The sequence below is a fragment of the Rissa tridactyla genome, chromosome 4 (genome assembly GCF_028500815.1).
Source record: "Rissa tridactyla isolate bRisTri1 chromosome 4, bRisTri1.patW.cur.20221130, whole genome shotgun sequence".
Lineage (NCBI taxonomy): Eukaryota > Metazoa > Chordata > Aves > Charadriiformes > Laridae > Rissa > Rissa tridactyla.
Window position 1 is genome coordinate 50,315,008 of NC_071469.1, and position 24,174 is coordinate 50,339,181.

The 24,174-nt window shown below is 37.1% G+C and overlaps 1 protein-coding gene across 2 annotated transcripts in view; it reads left to right on the forward strand.

Annotated features, from left to right (window-relative positions):
- LRRC4C (leucine rich repeat containing 4C) overlaps positions 1-22,909 on the forward strand; it is a 105,345-nt gene extending 82,436 nt beyond the window's left edge. The window contains exons 1-2 of one of the 2 annotated variants that reach the window (XM_054199789.1): positions 14,086-14,170; positions 20,951-22,909. In XM_054199789.1, coding sequence (XP_054055764.1) covers positions 20,993-22,909 — 1,917 coding nt within the window. In that variant the 5' untranslated portion in view covers positions 14,086-14,170; positions 20,951-20,992. Of the gene's footprint in view, positions 1-14,085; positions 14,171-20,950 lie in introns of those variants that run through there. The other variant, XM_054199788.1, reaches the window with a different exon arrangement.
- Positions 22,910-24,174: the final 1,265 nt, after the last annotated feature.

The following is a 24,174-nucleotide window of genomic DNA, read 5'->3' on the forward strand; positions in this document are numbered from 1 at the left end:
ACATCTCCCCAGAAGCAATTCTGTTTCATTTGCATGGCACAATATTCGAGCTGTTGAATCCTAGTCTCTCAGGACTGTCTCAAAGGACTGGTAATGGTTTCAGACCCTCTCCGTAAACACCCATTGCACACGTATAATTCTGCACTTTCTCAGCTCCATCATTTTTCTTATTTCTATTTGGAGTGCGGCACTAGTAAGAACTTAAAAAGGGATGAGACTAAAGTAGGGATAAAGGACATCACCACGTGGTTCTCTAACTTAGAAATAGGTAATATTAGTCAACTGAACCCAATATAAAAAGACTTTTAAAACTCCAGGAAAATTACAATAAACAATGCAATAACAAGGCACAAAGAGTAGCTCTGGCTCAGATCCTCAAAACTAGGTAGGTACCTTACTCCTACTTCAGAAATCAAGGGTTTGATCATTGTGAAGTATGCTGGCTTCAGTCTTTTTAAATCTCCAAGTACCTATGCTTATCTGTAACTGACCCACAAGAAAATACACATGAGCAAAAGAACATCGGGATGTAGCTTTTAACAGGGATGAAAAGAATAGAGATCTTGTAAAAATTGAACAGGACTGCATTTCTTTTCTTCTAAAAACATATGGAGTATAATGAACCTCTTGTGGAAAGAAAGTGTTTTTCTAATGATTTTACTGGGGCCAGCATTTCCTCCTCAGAACTTAATTAAAAATGATTTCTTTTAGATAGTGGTTTGGGGTTATCTTGTAGGATGGATAAAACTCTCTTGTAAGGTCTGTAGAAATTAAATTCTTTAGATTTTTATCCCCAGGCTCTGCGAAAAGTATTTCCAGGCTTCTGAAGAGTTTATTATCATCAAAACCACTGTGTACATTTCAGTGTATTGCATAACAGGCTATTGTTCAGTAAATTCTATTGGCAGTGCTTTTGGAAGGGGGGAGGAGATGAAGAAAAAAATAAATAAAAAAAAAGAATAAAAAGAGGACAACTTAAAAAGAAAATATGCCTTCTAATTAAATTAAAATTATTTTTTTTCTGGCAAGTCCTATGGTTTTTTGCATTGCGCTTAAGTTATACATGTATCAGATGGTCAAAGGAATAATTAACGGTAAATCAATGATTCTATTTCATTCATAATTACAAAAGAGCATTTTTCATGTTTAGTTTGCTGGGGTGCAACCTTTTCAGTTGTTTTTTCACACCACATGAGTCAATGGCACTAATGAGCCAGATATGGCTGTAGTAATTAACTGAGATGAGCGTCTTTCTTATTTTTTTTCCTTTTTTTTTTTTTCCCTTTTTTATTTGACCCTTTATTGAGAAAGACTCTATGATCTTGAGTCAGGAAGCTACTCTGCTGAGTTTCAAGATCAAATCAGCTTCAGCTCAGACTGAGTAATGACCCCCCCCAGCATCTTTCAGCAGCAGGGTGTGAATTTATAATCTTCAACACTGCAGCACAAAAGTTCTGCTACATGTATTGCAGGAATAACTCCATTAGCTGTGGCACAAGACTATTTTCTTTACCTAAGAGTTGCAACTAATGGCAAATGTTGCACATGCCACTCAGCTTTCCTGTGAGTGAAAAAGTGATAGGGTAAATAATCCCTAAACTGCTTACAAAAGCCAAGTTTTAATTCTGTTTTTCTATAACGTGTTTAAGTTCAGCTTATGAAGACTGATCGTTAGCATTGCTCTGGTACAACAGGTATCTGATACTACATGTAGGCAAGTATAGGGTAAAAAAAAAAATCCCTGCAAGAGTGGCTTGTTTGGACAAATGCCATTTTTGTGTCCAGAAAACCTAGATTTCTACGCCATTAAGTGAGTATGAATAATTTTCTTCCTACTCTGACACTTTGAGTTGTACTGTAAACTATATCAAAATTACACTTTTAAGTGCATTTTGTACAGTAAACTTCAGGTCTTCAATCATCTGTAGAATAATTTTTGAAGTGCAATCTATTGGCAAAGCCTTTTTGCAGTTTCCAGATTTTGCAACCAGCTGCTTTGAGTAACAAGAAAAGTTCTATTCACTCATACTTGTCTTTGTATGGGTAAGAAAGGAATCAAACATCAAAGATTTTGGGTACTGTTTTCTAATACGGTCCTGATAGTTTTATAGACTTTGTTCTAACTCAGTTGAAGTGCTGTCAGGCCTCATTAAGATCAAACATTCAAGATAATGGAAGGCTGTGATCTTCTCCGGTATGCATTGTTTAAGATAGATCTGTAATTTTAAACAGAAAGGCGAGATTTCTGCATATTGCATAAGAGAATGTGATGCTGGTAAGGGGCATGGCATTTGCCCGAAGGGACAAGTGGCAAACAGCAATGTGACAGAAACATGTAGAAGCAAACATCCCAGTTTCCCTTTTGAAATCCTCTTAATCACTTCATTGGTCAATGGCACATGACTTATCCTTGAGTGCGCTGACTGGGCAAACAGGGGAGATAAAGTGATTAATTTGTTTTCTATAGTTCAAAACAACTGATCGTTCAGTACCTGATCATGAAAGTAAGCTAAGGTGCAATTAATACGATCGAGAAGACAACATTGGTTAGACAAAAAAAGCCCAAAAAAATACAAAGCAAGCTTGAACTTGGGACCTTTGAGTGCTGATCCCGAATTTGTTTGGTTTTATGTTATGGCTTTGGCAAGTCATAATTCATCAGGAGAGGAGGAAAAAATGGAGTTTAAATACTTGTACTCTGCATCCATTAATGTCTTCATTCCAGAGAGAAGACATTCATGGGTATCGAACAGTGAATTCCTTATAACCATCATCTACACCTCCTAGAAACCTTCCTTTGTTTATTTCTTGTGACAGAAATCCAATAGTCATTGTAAAGGACAGAGACACAAAAAGTTGTAGGGCATTTTTTTGACCGTGCTGTTGATTAAGTTCAAACATTTTTGAGAAATACTACATTAAATGTAATTTTCATAAGAATATAATGAACTATAGTTACCAGACAGATATTTAAAAACTAATCTTAATTCTTGTTCATGAACAATGAACAAAGAGAGGTGCTATCCTTTTTTTTGTTGTTGTTTTCCTTAAGTGTAAGTCCATTCACCCTCAGTTGTCACCAGCACTTGGATAAAAATGTAGGATCAGGAATTTGAGAAACTAAATGGATGCAGTGAGCCAGATCCTGTGCCAGTGAAGCTACACTGATTTATACAAGCTGTGGATCTGGCCTGTGAATTTTATTTTTGACAGTAAACACTTTTACAGCACAGTCAGGACTTTCTACAAGCATTCTTCATGCTATAGAGCACTGGCTCAACATCCATAACTGTCATTTAGTGTTGAATGACCTGATCTTCATGCACTGAATGGAAATGGAAACTTCCCATTAAAAGAACGTTCCAAGACAGCAAAATTCAGTGTGTGTTCAGAAAAGAGAACTTTTTTCTCAGGGGAACGAAGTGTCAGGTCACTTTAATTGAAGTACAAAATCTGGATCTTTGAATTTTGTTCATGTTACTGATGTTTACACCACCATGTAATGTACAGAGTGGCGTGGCCAACAACCTTCATAAGGCATGAGGTCTTCACAAGGCTGCTCCCTGGGATAGATTTGTTAGTTCATACTAATGTATGAGACCGAATGCATGAACTAATCAGTAGCAATCCCTTTGGAGTTTGTGTCCAGCTATAGAACTTGGATCTACAATATACGGAGAAAAATTATGTGAAAGTGCTTTTGTTGCAAATTTTTGCCATTATTCCTTACAGTCTGCAAGGAAGGTGCAGCAAAACTGTGTTCAAAATCCTTGAATCGATAGTCTGAGAATCAGAATTTCAAGAAGAGGACAGTAGTAGCCCTACACCAGCTTTCAGGTGTACTGTCTGCTGTGTCTGCATTGTTCAGCAATCACTAATGAAATTATTCCTCTCACTCCCTAGTATGTTCTTACTTTCCCTTTCAGTAAAAATTGGGAGTTAAAGAATAGCAGTGAAGAGCAATTGAATATGGTCTAGTAAGTGCCTTTCTCACTCTTAAGTACTGCTTATTAAATTTCATTCTGAAAAATGAAGCTGTATTTAGTATAAATGTGAGGGATCCTGGTGAGAAGAAAAGCACCCCAAACCATTAAAAGAAAAAAATTGTTATTTTTGCTGCTGTATAATTTTGAAATGACTTAGAAATTTGTACTATACTTAAGGAAAAAAAAATTGCTAACAACTTGGACACCAGACTGCAGATAAATGAAATTTTAAAAGGAGGGTTTAGTACTCTGTAAGAAGGAAAAACGAAGTTTGTAAGTTCCTGGCAGACCTGTAATTAAATTGAAAGGTGTCTTGCTATGCTACTTTTATACACTAAGGAGAAACTATTAAGGCTGTTTTGCTGACTGCAGTATACTGCAGTCTTGCAGGTTGCATTGCTGGGCTGCTTTGTGGAGCAGCAGCAAACTTTGCCCTTTTAAACAGCTCTAAATGATTATGGTAAGATTTTAATACAGCTTTGCTCTCTTGTTCTTGTGGTTACCTATAGAGAGGTCTTTAAATGCCAGTATTTGCTACTCTTACCTGTTTCAAGTAAGAAAAGAAGCAGCAGTTGATGAAGGCAGTCTAAACAGCAGATACCGAATGTTTATAGATCCCACCAAACGATGGCTATTTTCTTGCAGTATTTGTCTTCACTTTTAAGACGAGGTAAGATAATTCATGGCTAACTCTTTCCCAAGTAATGTCTCATGCCCTGGCTCACTCAAGACAAATGTCAGGGATGAGAGACTGTCTAGCACATGCTTCTGCAAATACTGATAGATACATTATCAGTATGCATAAGTTACCGTTGATTAAAGAATGTGGAGTAGTAGTCTCCTCACATTGGATACCTAGCTTTCTGTCTGTCCTGAAAAAGATCCGCTGTGTCTGCTGAACAAGACAGAGAGTTGAAAGAAGCTATTTTAGCAATTCCATAAAAGCAGATTGTTCTTCCAAGCTAAATCTACAGCAGTGCTCTGGTGCTGTTCTGACACAAATACTATTCTCTAACGTCATACAAGTGAATGAGAAATTCACTCCTTTTGAAGTCAAGCCTTCTTTCAAAATTGCACTTTCCAAAACAGTAGGGAAGTTTACCCTAATTGTTGTTGTACGTCAAATTTGAGCCCCAAATGTACGCCACATTTCTAAAGTTTGCCTTCGATTTCAGTTGAAGATAGCAGTCTTCAGTGTTTCTTGATATAAAATGGTAAACTATAAACAAATGCTATATTTCTCTCCAGAAATAGCTAGACTGCAGTGGAGAACAGAGTAATTCTGATATATATATACGTGTTGTTTGTCAATTGTTGTTTGTAGGATTTAAAGCTCCCAGGGTAACTTCTAGATAAAAGTCAGCATCTAACCGTAAGCTATAACCATCTATTAGTCAATGTAAAACCTCTAACCAGACATAACACATTATAAAGATTTGAGATAAGGAACTCTTTTCATTTATTGAGGGGTATGTCTGCTGTTTTTATTTCATAGCTACCATTGAAACACTGTGTTTCATGGTACTAAGGAATAAAAAAGAGAAAAAGAAAGAAGATAAATTATTAGTAGAAAAAGGAAAGTTTATTTTTTAAGAACGAATACTAAATCCAATCTTAATGTATGATTACCATTCTTTCATGTCTTCTCTTTACCATTTGAAGTCTTATTTTATAAAAGCTGCATTTTCAGAGCAATTGGATATCTGAACCTCCTGATATTCCTCAAGAATGGATCAGTCTAGTTTAGAGGGTAACAAGGGTCACAAACTTCAGCTGGAATAAAAATCATTCTAGTTTCATTGACTTGAATGGAGCAATGCCAGTTTATCCCATCTGAGAACTAGACTAAATTTGGCGAATTTCTGTAGAATTACATAGAAAAAGATTGCCTTCACACTTCTGGAATGGAAAGAATTATAAACAAAAGAAGCCACGGGAATGTGCTATGTACATCGCTTTTTGTGTTTGTTTGTTTTTCCTCCTCAGAGCCATAGAGGAACTCACATATAAAAAAAATTGGTTTTTTTTCCATCATCCCCTCCCTGATAGTGATAGCTTAGGTTTAGATCTATGGCTGCAGTGTTAGAGGAAGTTCTTAAATCTGTGCATGCTCCTTGTCTCTGATACCCAGCAGTTCTCCTGTCTTCCATGAAATTCTTCTGAGATTTAGATCCCAGTCCAGAAATCAGGTCTAGTAAAGGAGATCTCTGTGCTTCGTGTGAAGAATGTGAGACATAACTCCTTGTAGTCTTCTCTAGTTCTAGCTGCTGTTATTACATCTTGTCGCTTCCTGAGCTTTCTTAAGTATTGAGCATATGGGCAGCAATATGAGTAAAGAAATCAAGGTGATTTTCCCAAGATGCGTTAACCCAGGTTTTAAAATCATTCTTGCACAAGTGGATATAGCTAGAAATATCAGGCAAATACTAAAATTAATGATACAATTAATTATGTAATCTTACAGACTAAATGCTCCACTGTGTGATGTAGGTCTGTAAGGCAGAGCAGCGCTGGGGATATATGTGCTATAGAGCGTTGGTATTTAAATGCAACATAAGTACTTAAATTTATCATTGTTCTTAACAGCCCACAACCACGTGGAACTGGTGTATGAGAGTGAACTCTGGTATCAGAGTGCCTGGTGACGCCAAAGGTCTTCCATGGCATACTTCATGGGAGGGCTGTGTTATCAATGTATTTGTCCACTTGAAGTGCTTACATGATCCTGTGCTAATGACTGCCTGAAAATATGTAATGTACTTATCCTTATGCATCATTCTGGAGTAGACAGCATAGATAAGAATCTAGGAAATAGTTCTCAGCCAGAGAGGTCTGGACATATTATCACTTTTGTCATTCAACTATATTTTATATGTGTTCAGGCTGAAGCAATAGTTAGAATTTAAAAATTCAGAAAATATTTTCCTGATAGGAAACAAATAGTTGTTATAGAAATAATGTTGAACTATATTTTACAAAGTGTATTAGGTATACTATTACATGCATAAATACATTTATTTGAATGTAAGCTTCATTGGCTGCTTTGTGTTTTAATACTGTCTTTAACTATATGACCAGATCATATTTTTCCGATAGTAACTCTGTCTCTTTGAATGTACAGAATGAAAAAACCAACCCGAATTCAGTACTTGGGCTTTTATCAGTAATATTCTCCTTTTTTTGGTAACTATTTGTGACCAAAATGTATGACAGTTGCTCTAAAGCTGTGCTGACTGTGTCTGTACAATTTTCAGTGACTATACTATAGGTATATCCCTAGCATGGAACATTTAATCTGTAAATGGTTAAAATTTTACAAAGTTCTAAGAAGCTGACAATAGCCTTTCACAATGGCAGATGTTGGACATCCTTAATAATAGGTGGAATTACTGCTGTCTGTGATAAATGTATTTGTATTGCTATAGAAGTCAGCATAGTAATGGAAAGCTGTACTGCAAACAGGCATATTTATATCCTTGAATAACATCAGCTATCGAATTATTCTACTTTGGACAGGTAATTTTCAAATTTGTTTTGAACCCTGGGTTCACTCTCTGGCTATACATTTTTAAACTAGGAGAGAAATTTCTTGGAATTTTTTGAGAATCCAATATGTTAATATCTTGATATTTTAAAATATTCCATTACTTTTGTTTCATAGCATGCTTTCACATATACAAACTCTGTCTTTGTAGTTGTCTCACTTACAACTTTTCCTTTTCTGTTACATGACAGTTATAATTAAATGAAAATGAAATTTCCATCTCCTTGAGAACTATCCTAAAAGAGTGGCATCAAAACCCTAGTGCTTACATCAGCAATAATCTGCAGTTGGCTCTGTATAGCAAATTCTTATTGACATATGAGATGGAGTCCTGACTCCACTGAAATCAAAGACAAAACTCCCATTGGTTTCTGTAGGAGTCAATTTTTACCCATCATTTTCTTTCATGGATCTAGTTAAAAATGGAAGTCTGTGGTGGGCTCATGAACACAGAATACTGTATCAGCACTTCAGAGTCTGGGCAGCTGAACAAGCAAGCAGCGCTGCTGATAGTGGACATTGCATCCTATTGGTTAACTCGAAGCAGATAAACAGCACTTCAGTGAAAATGATCATTTGCTAAAGAAGTACATGCCAGCTTTCCTGGATCTGATATGAATTTATTATTGAGGTAATAATACTTTGAATTTAACCAGTGATTTCAATAACCAGGCTATAAGCAGCCTATATAGAGAAGATATTCCATCACATAAATGTATACTCAGCAATTTAAAAACCATGTCTACATGAAAATATGAAGTAATCTATTATTTTTCTCTATAAGACTTATCACAGTGTGAAGTTTCAGAGAGATAATGTCTTCTCTATCTTTATCATTTATGATTCTTGGATTTATAGATGGTCTGGACAGAAAGAGAATGACTCATATAATTTACCACTGTCTCTCGCAAACCCCTTTGGAGCCTTTGGTTTTCACCAAGCTGCATTCAAGCTTTCTTTGTTAATTATAACTTTTCCAGGCAGATCTACATTATCAATTCTTAAATCAGTCCATATGTTCTGTGAAGATATGCACTATGTTTTGGATACCTCCGGAAAACACATCGGGATGGATGATATGGGATTGTGCTAGTGCCTCGTTTCAGTACATATAGAAACAAAATGCTCCAGTATTAACAAGTTACTTCAGAATTATTTAAAATATGAATAAAATTAGAAGAGGTTAAATTGAAAATACATAATATTTTTTGTTTGCAATGTTTGACAACACAGTTATAAAATTTCACTTAGGTAGGTTTCTTTGGGTTTGCTTCCAGTGCTTGACTAAGCTGTCAAGGGAAAGGATGTCTTTTGCCTGTTAAGGTCAGTGTGGAAGTCACAGTGTGAAGCATTTCTGTAATTTAAATATTATCTTATATATACATCTGTGACCCTATGACTATGCTTTATACAAATATATTTGGGGGTTAATGCGCTTATTATTGGAATTTAGTAATTAAAACATTAGTAATTATTCACTTTAGAGTGAAACTGGTTTTGGAGCAGACTATCTTTCAAAAGTACTGTGGTCCATGAAACATCATCAGTCCTTTACTAGGTCAGAAACAGATGTTTGTGGCAGAGGACTGACACTTGACAGGATATGGTCATTGTAAATGGGAAAGGTGGAGTTCGTGTTACCCTGGACTGGTGCAGTGGTGCCAGAAGAATCTTTGTCTAGTTGCATGTGAAACAGTTATGAACCTCTTAACTATTACTTTCTTCCCTTTCCTTCTTCAGCTAGTGAGAATAATTCCCTGAATGTGAAATACTGTTCTTTTTCAAGTTATTTCCATCTTCCTAGTTGCATGAATTTGAAATGTCACATTTTGCCACTTGTACAGTTCTACGGCAGGAATTTTCTTTTAGTTTTTTTTTTTAACATTTACATTTAAAAATCACTTCAGGGCTTGACAAGACCCTGTCTGACATGAGGCTTATATGACAGCTTTCCTGGGGCCAAGGATCAGAAGATCATAGCACATATATTGGAGAGCTTTGCCAAGAGGAAGCTTTGAGAACAGGTCACAGGAACAAGGAGGCGGTAGGTCCCCAAGAGTGCCTGCCTACTCCCATTGTAGAAAGGATTGGACTGGGTCCCAGACGATCCATAGCGTTGTCTGTGGCCTGTTCTCTGGGTAGAAGAGAGGACCATGTCTCATAACATGTCCAATGAGTTTCAAGAAGGAATAGCATAGCATACATCATACATTGTAATTTCAAATTCACAATGTATTTCTTCAAACTTGCCATCTATAGTATCAACAGCTTGCGGCAGGTACTTGATAATACCTACCAAACCAGAACAGCATCTAAATACAGTCCTGTAGGAGAAGGAATGAGAGAAAGAATACACAGATGAAGTGACAAGTTTATGGTATTTAATGCATTTCTGGAAGGTGTACAAATACTGTGATAAGAAGAGTAATACAGGAATCTGGAGAATAGGACAGAACATTTTCTAATATTAAATCAAAATTATCAAATTTAGTTTTAAATGTCGTGGTATGTTGGTCTTCTAAAACTTGATGATCACACCCTTTAGTATGTACATAAAGTCCACATTCTGGTGGACTGATTCACGAGTTCTGGGTCCCTGCCCTGCCTCTGCTGATGACACCTTTCATTATAGCATATCCACTTGGACTCTTGTGGACTCCTGCGAGCAAGCTTCATCATGCTCTGCTTGGATGCAGACTCTGTCTTTGTGTTATTAGGGCCAGGCTGGAGCAGCACTGTGAGGCACATTAGCTTGGAGTTGACAACACACTAACAGTTGCTACATGGCTACCATTTGGAGCAACAAGCATTGCATCTAGTCAGCATGGAGTGTGAAGCTCCTGTTTGCAAAGTATCATGTAGACACATGCTAAATGTTGCCAAATGATTAAATCCATTATTGCCTCAGTTTCTTCAGCCGTAAACTAGAATGATATTACCTATCTCCTTTTCAGAGGCCTTGCGAGGATGTGTTTGTGTTTTATGGTTGGACTTGATGATCTCAAAGGTCCTTTCCAACCATGAAGATTCTATGATTCTATGTTTGATGTCTTATTAAGGCGATCCAATCAAGGATGGATTGTTGCCAAAACTCCCATTGTATGCAAAGGGTCCTGGGACCTCTATGTTCATGCGACTCCCAACAACAGAAGTATCAGGTCAAAGTCTGTTGTTCAGATTGAGGAAAATACTTGTCAGTAGTTGTTACAGTCCCCCTGAGTCATCACATAGTTTCACTCTTAATTTTATTTCACTAGCTGCCTCCTAAATTGAATAGAAACATTTTCCCACTTGTAATATTTAAAGCTGTACAAAAACTGTATGCAAGAGAACCTGTGACCTATTCATTGCCCAGCAGTGATAGATCTGGTAATAACGTGCTTGCTATTCTGGCTGTGCTGCACTTTGGTAACACCTAGGGTTTAATTGAAATACACCCTGACCTTGGTTTTGTTCATGAGGCATAGAATGGACATAATTAATATGAATCTACTGAGGGATATTATGGCAAAATGTATTACTAATTTTGGCTTCTCACACTCTTTTGGAAAAAAAATATCACAAATCTCAGTAAAAAACAATGCACTGCCATTTCGTAGAAGTCCTAATCCAAGCAATTTTCAAAAAATTTAACTTCCTATATTTCTCTGTACCTATTTTTTCTCTCCAAACAGTATCACAGTGTGATAATTGCATTGCCCCTAACAGTTTCATATTCCTTCATAATTAAATAAACAGCTTGTAAATTGCAGACCACAAAATGCCCGTGTTCCACTCTTACCTTAAGGGGTTTCCATAGTTACCAAGGACAAGAAGTTTAACCATCAGTTGCCAGACTTGAGGCTATTTGCAGCCTTAACTTTTTATCTCATGTCTCTTTCTCTTTGTCTCTTTGTTTATTAACAGAATGAGGGAGTAATTTGGACTCAGTTAGCCGCTACAAATGCAATGATGCAAAATGGACTCCGGTGCTTTAGTCTGTTATTAGCTGGGTACGTTTCTCCCAGAAGGTATTTTAGAATAATGCATACTAGCAATACAGCCTATAGTTTCCAAGGTTATGAAATACCTACCAAGCACTTCTCCAACTCAACATCAAATAATTCAGACCTTAAAAAAGGAAAACACCTTTCTTGACACAGAATTACGGCATAGAAGTATTTAGGCAGATACCTATTTTAGTTGGTGCAGATCTTGCATGGCTGTTTTAACATAATTCCCTTTCATTCCTCAGTCTACTCTGTTTTATATATTACAAAATGCATTTGGAAAAACTGCACTTGTTAAGGCACAAACTTGATTTTTTTATGCCATGGAAATAGACAATCCTCTGATTCGCCAATCTCAAAATAATCTTAATATCTTTCTAAATGATATCAAATTTTATCAGATCATCTCTGTTGTCAAAGTATAGAAACTACTACTGATCCACAACTGCATTATATGTTCATCAAACTAAAATATTTCTGTCTCCTCGTTTATGTTATCTACTGAGGTCAAAAGCTTAGCAAGGCTCAAAGGATGACTTGTATGGGTAACAAGAATATTCAGCATTAACACATACAGTAGATAAATGCACATATTGTAACTTAGGCAAAGATGTTTGGGGCTTTAAAAACTGGACTCCAATTTTCTAAGATTAGGATGAAACTCTTTTAAGGGCAATTATATACACTAATTGACAGTTTTAATTTTTTTTTTTCCTCTTCAATGTACTGGCTACATTTGTATATGCATTCTTAGACTATGTGGTGTTCTGATCGGACGTTTCCTACATCTGTTTTTATAGTTTGTGAGTAGGGAGAAAGTTTTGGAAGGAATGGAGGGTAACATCTTGGATTCTGTCAGCCTTGCAGTTTTTTGCCTTTGTATCTTTTAAAAGACACAACATTTTAACCTGCAAATTTTTGCCTGCTAGTTTGAAATTCTGTAGTATATTGTTGAAAAGAATGTTAATTTTATACAAACGAGTGCCTCCATGTTAAAAAAAAATGCTAATATTCTACCAGATCAAAACTAGTTTGTTTGAAATGACGTGTCACTGTAGTACCTTTAAATAGATGTTGTCTTAAGTCACTACTAGTCAGCTAAAAACAAAATGATGTTTCAAAATGATGACCACGGTGTGACAGGAGTGAAAATTGCCTTGTTTTGGTACAGTGCTTTAGAACATCGTATAATTTTTTATTAAGGGTTGTTTTTATACTAATTTTATTGCAGTTCACAGATGTCTTCCGAATAAGGATCTGTGATTTTGCTTTGATAATAAACCAAAAGGGGATTAAGAAAGCATTCTTTCAATATTTATAGATATACTGCTGTTTAATTGTTGCTCACTGGGGTATTTCTGGCATAAGACAGTGAAATCCTGAAGATGCTTGTATGACTTCCCCATATATCATGGTTGGCACGTGAGATGTAGTGACATGCTGCTGTAATTCAGATAATTTTGTTATCGGGGCTATTTTAAATTTTTTTCTGTACAGTTGCCTGTTTCCCCCTACATAAATATCTGTCCAGAAAAATATAGAAGATGAAACAAACAAAAAAAGTTCCCAGAAACTGTGTTTTATCAACTGAATTGCTGAAGTGAGAAGAGCAAAATGAGACTTGAATAACCCAAGGGAATAGTGATGAGGTAGAAAACCTTTTTACCTTTATGTAATTGGTTTGAACCAAGCCCAAGTCAATACAGAACAAAAATTCCTAATGTCTACATAGGGTCTCAAGAAAATGAATCCAAATTAACTTTGAAAAGGGACTAGCTACACTACATTACATTCTTTTATGGACACTCTTAATTGAAATTACAGTGGCCTTGATTCAATTTAGCTTAAATTAAATTCTAAATACGAGTGTCCACACAAAGATTTAATGCAATATAATTAACCCACTTTAAAAGTTAATTCCAATTAAATTTCTAGAATGTTTCCGAGTAGGCTAGTACCAAGCTGTATTGCGGTGGCTTTTATGAAAGAATTTAAGTTAGTTCATCATGAATAGTTCATAGATTGCTCCTATTCATACCACTGCGAGCAGTCTGAACAGAGAGATTAGGACTGTTTTGTCCTCTTCAACCTTTGGGTGACATCCAGGGAAAGGTCAATAAAGAAATCAACTAATTCCTTTTAATAAAAATAAGTATGTCCTAAAGAAATATCCATTACATATTGACTGCTGTTTCCTATGATTTTCCTGTAAAATTAGCAAATGTTATGAGTTCTACTGAGGATACAATGTGCAAATGATGTTTGGGAGTAAAAGAACATTTATAAATGAAGGGACATACCAGACTGATTTAGTTTAAAACACTGTGAAATCTCTTATTTTCCAGGTAAAATACAAATATCTTTGCCTGGATGAAAATTCTGAAATTCTCATTTTTAAAAAGTCTGTTTCATGTTCATTTCTGTTACCTGAAGTTAAGGAGAAAATTTTGAACCTTAAGAAGACATGAGAGAGGAAACATGAAATCATGCTGGAAAATGAGGGGTGTGAAATAAAGCTGTTTTCTGCATAACAAAATGAAAGAAAAGAAGAAAAAGGCAGACTGGATCAAACTCATCCTTGATTGAACTCCCCTGAAATCAATGGCGATTCAGGAGGATTGAATGTGTCCAATCACATTTAGGTCTTTCAGGTCAGTGTCTTAGTGATTCATCTGAGTCTTAAAAGGCTTGCGGAATAGAACCGGGAAATATCTGTGCTACAGCAATATCCTCTCTGCCTCCTACACTTACGTGCTTCAAGGGGCCATAGAAAATCCCAACTATGGCCCAGAGAGAAACAGTGAAACGTGCAAAGAGGAGAATAATTTGCATTGTGAGTGTTTTGATTTATCTGGTCTCATGAGTAATCAGTTTGCATTGCAGGGCTGCCTGTCTAGCCCTCTGGCCTCCACTGTATTTAACTAAAAATAAAATGAAAATCAAATGGATAAAAGCTGCTGGGTTTTGAAACCTCTCAGGTTTTTAGGCATTATTGCAATGGCTCCCTAAACTGTTGTTGAGACTTCTAAAGTCCTAGAGCAGTGAAAAGAGAAAACTGATTTTTAAGAATGGAGGAAAAGACACACAGCTATATAGTGGCAGTGGTGGGGTTTCACTGTAAAACAGTCTGTTTAAAAAAAAAAACCCAAACACCTCAGACAGGAGTAAATACATGAGGGGAAAAAAAAAAAAAAGATTAGGAAGAGAAAGAGATGAGATCTACCGTAACTCAGTTTACTATTTTGCATCATGATTGGTGTAATGCTCTATTAAGAACATAGCATGTGTTCCTTTGTTGGTGGCAAAGACATTCAATGGAAAAAAAGAATGGTGTCATTGCACTGTTTATGGGCAGGGAACAGCATGCAAAGTGTTTGTAGTTCTCTTGAACTGAAAGCTCTAGTCCTCAGAGGTTCAGCCAGGTGTAAAGGAGTTTCAGGACAGAAAAGGCAGGGAGGTATGCAGGAGGGTATGCTGAGTGAGTCCCTAGCAATGTGGTTCCATCCGCCCAAGTCTTCATAGCCATATGGGGACACGCATCTGAGGCTGCAGGAACATTTGCAGAGCAGATGTTGGTAGAGGATTTCTGACCCCAGTGGAGCTCCCTGCCCACAGTTCAGTCTCTGTTCTGGGACAAGGGTTTACCCTCGTGTGTTTCAGTATTTTGTGGAGCTAAAACAGATTGTGTGCTTGTCTCATGGTATCTACACTGAAATTCCCTTGGCTTCCTCTGCTGGCGTTGCTGCCAAAAGGGGATCAGTCTCAGGCTCTGAGAGCATTCAGAGTTCCTGAAAAGAGAGTCAAAAGAGTCACTTCTGCATAAAGTCATCCTGGGCTTTAGACCTATTTTTATTGCTGTACTCCATGCTCCGTTCCATACAGAAACTATTTTCAATTCTCTGGTGCTGATACTACCGGAAGAGACTTCCCAGCGTAATTAGCTGTTTGACGCACCTAGCTCCTTTTCATATGTTTGGAAATCTGCCATTCAATTTGCAACTGTAGAGTGGCTTGTTTACTAAAAAATGCAGACATCTTTGCAAAGGGTTTTTCTCTCAAAAACCTCTTTAAAAGGGTGTGATGTACAGCATACATAACTGTGCTATATAAAGTGAAGCAAAGGTGCATTTTCTGAATGCATCCACATATTTGTCAACTTGAAAAAAGTTGTAAAAAGTGATCTGAATGCTCCTCATCCTGAAATTTTCTGGCACATGGCTGAGGGAGAACTGTGATGATTTAGTTGAGATTTAACTGTGATGTACGTGTGATGATTTAATTTTACTGTTAGAGTTTAATCACCTGACATCTGATAGATTCTGTCTGTATTTTCAATGCAGTGACATATAGCAATCACATTTCATTTTTTAATGGCAGATGTACAGCATCAACCAAACTGTGTTAGATCATCTTGTATCATAAACTATATATTGGGATAAAGCCATGGCCTTTGCACTGCACCACTCCGCTGCTGAGACAGTTATTCATAGACCCACAGACTAGACAGAAAGCTAAGTATGAGTTGCCAAGAGCAACTAAACTGCCAGTGATCCAGCTAAGGGTCACTGGAGCTTGGGAAAATATCTTTGCCACCTGCCATAGCTCATTAGGCAGATCTTTGAGAATGGTGTAGAAGTTCTCTTTTGTAATCAAAGCCCACCATTACAGGAAAATTCATCAGAGCGAGTATAGTCACTTTCTCCTGGTAAAGAAACACAGATCAAAGCACACCAGGCTTAAGAACTAATTACAAAAAAATAGAAAAACGAATTGCAGGTTCCATTACAATGCCCATAAGGAAGACACCTCTGCATATATGTTTGGCAAAGCTACCTTTCAATAGCATAACTACTGCATCCTTCAAGCTGACTCTAAGGAAAGCTGGATTGTGCCTATCTGCACAGGTAGATTAGCTTTGTCATTCCTTGCTTCATCTTCTGCATTGGATCGTAAGAGGGCAATGCTTTTCACTCAAAGGAAAATGTGTAGTACATCGATACTAAGTAAGTATCAGATAAGCTATAGAGAGGAGAACACGCATATCAAATGTCAATTTGAAAAAAAGATTTTTTGAGTTTTGTGGAATTAGCAAATAAAACAGATAACTCTCCATATATGTATATATATGTCTCCATGGCCATAAAAAGAATACACATTACTGTACTAAAATAACAGATGATATATGCTTTGGTAATTAGAGCAGTGACACAGACAGACTTAAGGTCATGTTTGTAAACGCATTTAATAATTGCACCGTGTCTGGGGAACTTACTATGCAGTAAGGAAATTCTTAGCATTTTAAACTACATTTTAAATCTACACAGCAGAGGGCACTAGTGTTATTGAATTGACCATAGAGTAGATATTTTGGTACTAAAAAATGAAGAGGGGAAAAAAATCACTTGGAAGACAAAGAGTTGTCAACAAAGACTAAAGAAGCTGGTTGACGGTCTGTTTTCCATGCATGGATTTATAAAGCTAAATCTTCATGTGTCTCTAGCATAATAGTCAGATATTGAACAGCAAATTACTCTAGCACAGAGTTCCAGATGGGTCTTTATGTAAAACCCATTAAAATATTTCCATAATGTTCTTCAAGACTTTAAATGAATTTTTCACTGTGTTTTTGTGCTGGCTAATTTTTTTCCAGGGTATTTTTGATTTAAAATTACCCTGATGTGAAATGACTGCACCAAGACTTCCTGAATACTTAAGCTCTGAGCTGTGGAAAACCACCAATATAAAAGAAATGACCTTTCTAGTACATTCCTACTGCCACTATGAATCTCACTGCAGTATGTTAGCCTCACACAAAGCTCACCGGTTGAAGTGAGGTATTGCAAGGCATTGCCTAGCATATTTTTGTCTGGTCATGGTGGCTTTTTTGAACCATCAGTTCCCCTGTACGTTAGCAGCATCAAGCTCAGTTAGTGTGGTCTTATGCTAAATAGCACATTTTGCTTCCTGTATTACCGAAGAGGGGAAAAATTTTAGTAATGTAAATAAATCCAACTGGTAGCTACAAAAGCTAAGATTTGCTCTCCCTGCCTCCCAGGAAACATTCCAGAGGAATGTCACTATAGATCTTCTGTACTTATATATTAAACAAGATACAGCTTAGACACAGAAAAATCAAACACACCAACACATATGAAAACATGTCTAAAATTTTACATCCACATCTCACAAAATGGTGATCCTGTCTTCAAAATTGTACACTCAGAGCATCTAACAAGTAGCCAGTCACCAAGCTTGTATTTGAAGCATACACAGATTTGAATTTTGCAGAAACATGAGGATTGCAGAATTCCCTGAGGGTCTTCGATAGATTGCAGTTCTGAGACATATGTTTGATTGAGACATCCCTAGCACAGGACTAGGGAAAAGGTAAACATAAAAGCCACGGGTAATTTTGGCCTTCAGCACAAGGGAAGAGCTGTTCTGTGTGACTGTTTGAGTCAATAACCAAAAATGGGAGGAATATAAGGATTTTATTTTAAGAAGACAAAACAAAAGAATTTCTTTTAAAAATCTTTTTGCAACTGAGACATGAAAACGCTTTGTTTTGGGTTGAACAATTTTTGCTAATCAGTTTCATAATGGGATAATTTATTTGCTGTAATGAAGTACTATATTCTATATTCAAGCAAAATGGTTCAATCTCTTTTTTTTTGTTTGTTTGTTTTTTTCTTACCCATGGAGCACATATGTAGTGATGGAAAGGGAATATCTGCTGGATAAAGGAGTAGGTGAAGGGCATGGTGAGAGTTAGCACCAGGCGCAAGAAGTTGGAACAGGAGGGAAGTGCCTTGGATTGCTTGCAGCACCGTTTGGCATCATCAGCTCTATGGAGGCTGGCCAAGAAGCAACTGAAGGGAGATGATGAGGGCACTTGCTCTCTTGTGACCTTTCTCATTTTTCCTATATTTTCTTGTTCTACAAATCCCATAGTATTCCTCCTTCAGGGTAAACAGGATACAGGAATGAGAGCAGAAGGTAGCAAAAATAAAAGTAGATAAACCATATGACATCTTGCAAAGCTGGCCTTTAATAGTGAATGGGTCTGAGATAGAACACAGAAGATTCCTGTATCTCTACAAGTCACATGTGCCACACCAGCCTTACAAGGATAACTAGCAGCTCTGAAGCTGGACACAGCGGGCTGAGTTCTCATCTCAGTTCCATTGAAGATAATAACATTGCACCAGTGCAATGGCGAAATAATTGGTTTGGTGTGTTTCTGTATCTGTTTTATTACTTGTTAATGGAATTCATTATTCAGTCGAAGTCCCTAGGGGATAAGTTTTAGAAGAATTTAACAAAAATGAGAAAGGAAAGAAAGGACTGAATATTTTACTGAATAAAAAAAAAATAGTGACAAACAAAAATGCTAATACAGTCACTTAACTATCACAGAAGATGGTTAATTACTATTCAACAGCGAAATTCATGGATCACAGATTTTATCTAAAGAGCCCAAAATTTATATTAGACTCATTGATATAATTCTTTTGACCACTATGGGCAGATTCTTCTTCATGGCAGTGCAAGAAAGGTGGGAACCAGGTCCCTTTCACCCCCTTTTTGCACATAGTTTTACTACAGTTGGATTTTTGATGTAAGGGAACTTGAATTTTAGTGATTAGTTTGAGAGTGTTTCTCCATATATGGTGTTCAGCACCTCTGAAGAGATAACTGACTTAGTAAGCCTGCAGTAAAAAGGAAGGTGTGTACAGCAGCCACCCCTCATCTAGTCCAGTACATTATCCTAACCCCGTGAAGCCATGAAGGTGATGTTCAGAAGCACAGTTATAATGGAGAGGTGGGAGCAGCAATATCTAACGCTACAGCCACAGGGTTCTCCAGAGTCATATGACAGAAGTGTAAGCCACAGAGAGAGAAGCTGAGTGACTTGCTCAAGGTTGCAAAACACATTAGTTTCATGAATCTTTCATAACAAGAATGATGTTTTATAAATAGCACTTACAGAGCAGATCAAACAAACAGATACAGCTCAGACTTTCCAATTCCCATTCACAGGTTTTTAACCATTATATTGGCTTTCTCTGCAGTAAATTATTAAAAGTGAGATGAGAACACTTGCTGGCTCTGAACCGTTATAACAAGTTTTTAAAAAATGCAGAAATGCATTCTCAAAAACACATTGTCTGAATATATAATTGGAAAAAAAGTCTTTTGTTAAATGAATTGCTGTGAGATGCAAGTTAATATATTTTTTCCTGTATTTTTCTTTAAAGAAAAATAGGTTTTTTTCTTACACTAAATGAAACAATTCAGAGCCTGGAGTGGAAAACCACTGCCTTTCAGTCTTTTGTTTTACTGAATACATATATTATGTATCTGGGTGCTGCAGGTTATAAATATGCTTTAAGCTTGCTGTAATTTATAAGACTTCAATTTTGGTTGATTTATAGGAAATTTCATTAATCTCTACAGCAGAGGGACCTTGCACTGAGCAGCAGATTGAAAATGAACTGAGGGCTGGGGGCTTTAAGAACTACCACAAACGAATCAGTACTGAAATTCTTAAAATGGTAATGATCATTTGTAGTATAAAGGTCTTTTTTCCCCTTACAGTAAGATCTGTAGCATTTTTCTAGAGGTACCAAAGAAACTGCTAACCCTGAAGCTACAGAGATATTTTTCAGCATTTAAATGGCTATTCTTATTTCTGTGTTCAGCACACATTTACTAATGAGTCTTTCTCTGCTGCTGGTGCCAAACAAAAGAATTGAGGAGGAAATATCATGAAATTGGATGATGCTGTTTAACGGTAGGGAAGAATTGATGCTCAGCATGTTTCTTTTGTATTTTATTTTCTTCATTGAAGTAGGCAAGATCTTGCCCTGACATTTGCATGACCTGCTACATTCAATATTAAAGGCTTTACTTCTAGTTAAGCTCTAATGCAGGAATCATGTTTGTATAGACAAAGCTTTTCACCCATACAAAGCAGGAGTCTCCACTTGCTCTTCATATTATTTGTTGTCTTGTCTTATAATGTGTCAAGAAGGTGAACACCTTGAATATTCTGACGATTCTTATCTTACTAATTTTTTCCCTTTTGGGGCCCTTGTCAGTTCTTTCAACTCTTCCCCTTGAGTTAGAACATTTCCTTTAGGTATCTACTGTGGTTGAACTTGTTATCTGCCATCCAGCTACATGCATTATACATTAGAATGAGCAGGAAAAGCTAGTGTCTGCCTTTTTGTTATCTCATTGCCAATTACAGCTGACATACATGACTGTACAGGGAACAAAACATTAGAATTTCAATAGCTATTCTCACCACAGTTTCATGAAATTGGTAGAGTTGACTGAAAGGACTTGAGAAGTCTTTGTTTAGGGAGAACACTTAAATATTTGAGATTAATTTAATGTTTTTCTTCTCCCCTCTTTCTTTCTTTCAGGCTATTCAAACTCCAGAAGGACCAACACCAAATAAATTATGAATGTTGAACAAGATGACCTTACATCCACAGCAGATAATGATAGGTCCTAGGTTTAACAGGGCCCTATTTGACCCCCTGCTTGTGGTGCTGTTGGCTCTTCAGCTTCTTGTGGTGGCTGGTCTAGTGAGGGCTCAAACTTGCCCTTCTGTCTGCTCCTGCAGCAACCAGTTCAGTAAAGTGATTTGTGTACGAAAAAATCTGAGAGACGTGCCAGACGGCATCTCCACCAACACCCGGTTACTCAATCTCCATGAGAACCAGATCCAAATCATTAAAGTTAATAGCTTCAAGCATTTGAGGCACCTAGAAATCCTGCAGCTCAGCAGGAATCACATCAGAACAATTGAAATAGGGGCTTTCAATGGTCTGGCCAATCTCAACACTTTGGAGCTCTTTGACAATCGTCTGACCACTATCCCAAATGGGGCTTTTGTATACCTGTCAAAACTGAAGGAACTGTGGTTGAGAAACAACCCCATTGAGAGCATCCCTTCTTATGCTTTTAACAGAATCCCTTCTCTCCGGAGGCTGGATTTGGGGGAATTGAAAAGGCTTTCATACATCTCAGAAGGTGCCTTTGAAGGTCTGTCCAACTTGAGGTATTTGAACCTTGCCATGTGCAATCTTCGAGAGATTCCTAACCTCACCCCACTTGTAAAACTGGATGAGTTAGATCTTTCTGGGAATCATCTGACTGCCATCCGGCCAGGTTCCTTCCAAGGGTTAATGCATCTTCAGAAATTGTGGATGATACAGTCCCAGATTCAAGTGATAGAAAGGAATGCTTTTGATAACCTTCAGTCACTTGTAGAGATCAATCTGGCACACAACAATCTAACACTGCTGCCTCATGATCTGTTCACACCACTCCGCCTAGAAAGGATCCACTTGCATCACAATCCTTGGAACTGCAACTGTGATATCCTTTGGCTCAGCTGGTGGATTAAAGACAAGGCACCCTCCAATACTGCATGCTGCGCCCGTTGCCACACACCTCCCAGTTTAAAAGGAAGGTACATTGGTGAGCTGGACCTGAATTACTTCACGTGTTATGCTCCAGTCATAGTGGAGCCACCAGCAGACCTCAACGTCACAGAAGGCATGGCTGCAGAGATGAAATGCCGGGCATCAACCTCCCTGACCTCTGTATCTTGGATTACTCCAAATGGATCTGTTATGACGCATGGGGCATACAGAGTTCGGATTGCTGTGCTCAGTGATGGCACATTAAATTTTACAAAGGTAACTGTGCAAGACACGGGTTTGTATACATGCATGGTGAGTAACTCTGTTGGGAATACCACAGCCTCTGCCACTCTGAATGTGACTGCCCTGGATAACCCTGGTTATACATACTTTTCAACTGTCACAGTAGAGACTGTGGAACCTTCTCAGGATGAGGCACAGACCACAGAGCAGGTTGGGCCCACACCAGTTACCAACTGGGAGACCACTAACATGACAACCTCACTTACTCCACAGAGCACAAGATCAACAGAAAAAACATTCACCATTCCTGTGACGGACGCAAACAATGGGATCCCGGGAATAGATGAGGTTATGAAGACTACCAAAATCATAATTGGTTGTTTTGTGGCTATCACTCTGATGGCTGCTGTGATGCTGGTAATTTTCTACAAAATGAGGAAACAGCATCACCGGCAGAACCATCATGCTCCAACACGGACTGTAGAGATCATTAATGTGGATGATGAGCTTACAGGTGACACACCCATCGAGAGTCACTTGCCCATGCCAGCAATAGAGCATGAGCACCTAAATCACTATAACTCTTATAAGTCTCCTTTCAACCACACAACAACAGTTAACACAATAAATTCAATACACAGTTCAGTGCATGAACCGTTATTGATCCGAATGAACTCAAAAGACAATGTACAAGAGACTCAAATCTAAAACATTTATGACATTATGGGGTGGGGGTGGGGACAACGAAAGATGGTTTATAAAAAAAATGACACAAATGACTGGGCTAAATCTACTGTTTCAAAAAAGTGTCTTTACAAAGAAAAAGAAATTTATTTATTAAAAATTCTATTGTGATCTAAAGCAGACAAAATTATGTGTATTCCTCAGAACCTGTTTTTGCTGCACTTATTTACCCTCCTCGTTCCCTTTTTCCTCCCCAACCTACCCTGATTCCCATTTGCCATATTTTTCATAGGAGATCTTGATTCCCTAAAAGAACTGGTCTAAGAAATTTTGTAAGAATTCTGTTACACTTTGGGAATTTTTATGGTGAATTCTAGTGGTGAGATTCGGTCTATTTTGTCACTTTTTTTCTTTTTTTCTTTTATTTTCTCATGCCCTTTTTGAAATTATTCAATAGAGAATGGAATAATAACAGCAACTTTACAAGTGAGAAAAGCAAACAAGCAAAACGTTTTTTTTTTCATGTAATGATTTGCTCTGTATTTACTGAAAGCACCGTTCTGTGAAAAAATGGAAGAAAAAGTAAAAGAAAATGACCAAAAAAACCCAAGAAATCAATTTACTTGTGAAAAGCTATAAAACCCATGATCTTTTAAACAATTCTAGAACCAGAATTTGTAGTTCAAACACTAAACTAAGATTATAAATAAAATATTGGTTTTTTCTGTACTTGGATATAGCTCATTTTTAGTGTGTCTTTAAACATCAAAAGTTTGTTAAAATTCGTACAATGTTCTGCTGTGGTGGTCCAAAACACACTCACTTTAAAGAGAATAACTAAACCATTTTGGATCATTACTGAAGAATAGTATAGTTTTCTTTTTAGTTTATGTAAGCAGCGTACTGGTAAACAAGGGTGTTTGACTTTTCATGCAAGATTAAGATCGTTCTTTCTAATGGTATTTTCAATTATTGTATCATAAGACGTATTTCACAATGCCAGGAAAAGTTTTGTGAGGAGTTTCAGTTGTCACTGAATTTATTAGACAAAGCTGAAAAGTTTGTTCTGCTTTTTGTTATTTATAACTGTCAATAAGAAAATTCACCTTTATATCAAAGCTAGAGGTTTTCAATTCAGTTGTTCTGGTACTCCTAGACATAAATATGAAATATGTTAGCTACCTATAATACCTATAATCAGAGCTGTATCCCTATGTGCAAAATGAAATCAAAATGCTGTTAATGGAGTAACTCACAGGAAGAGGCCTGAGGATTTTGGTTTATAAAAG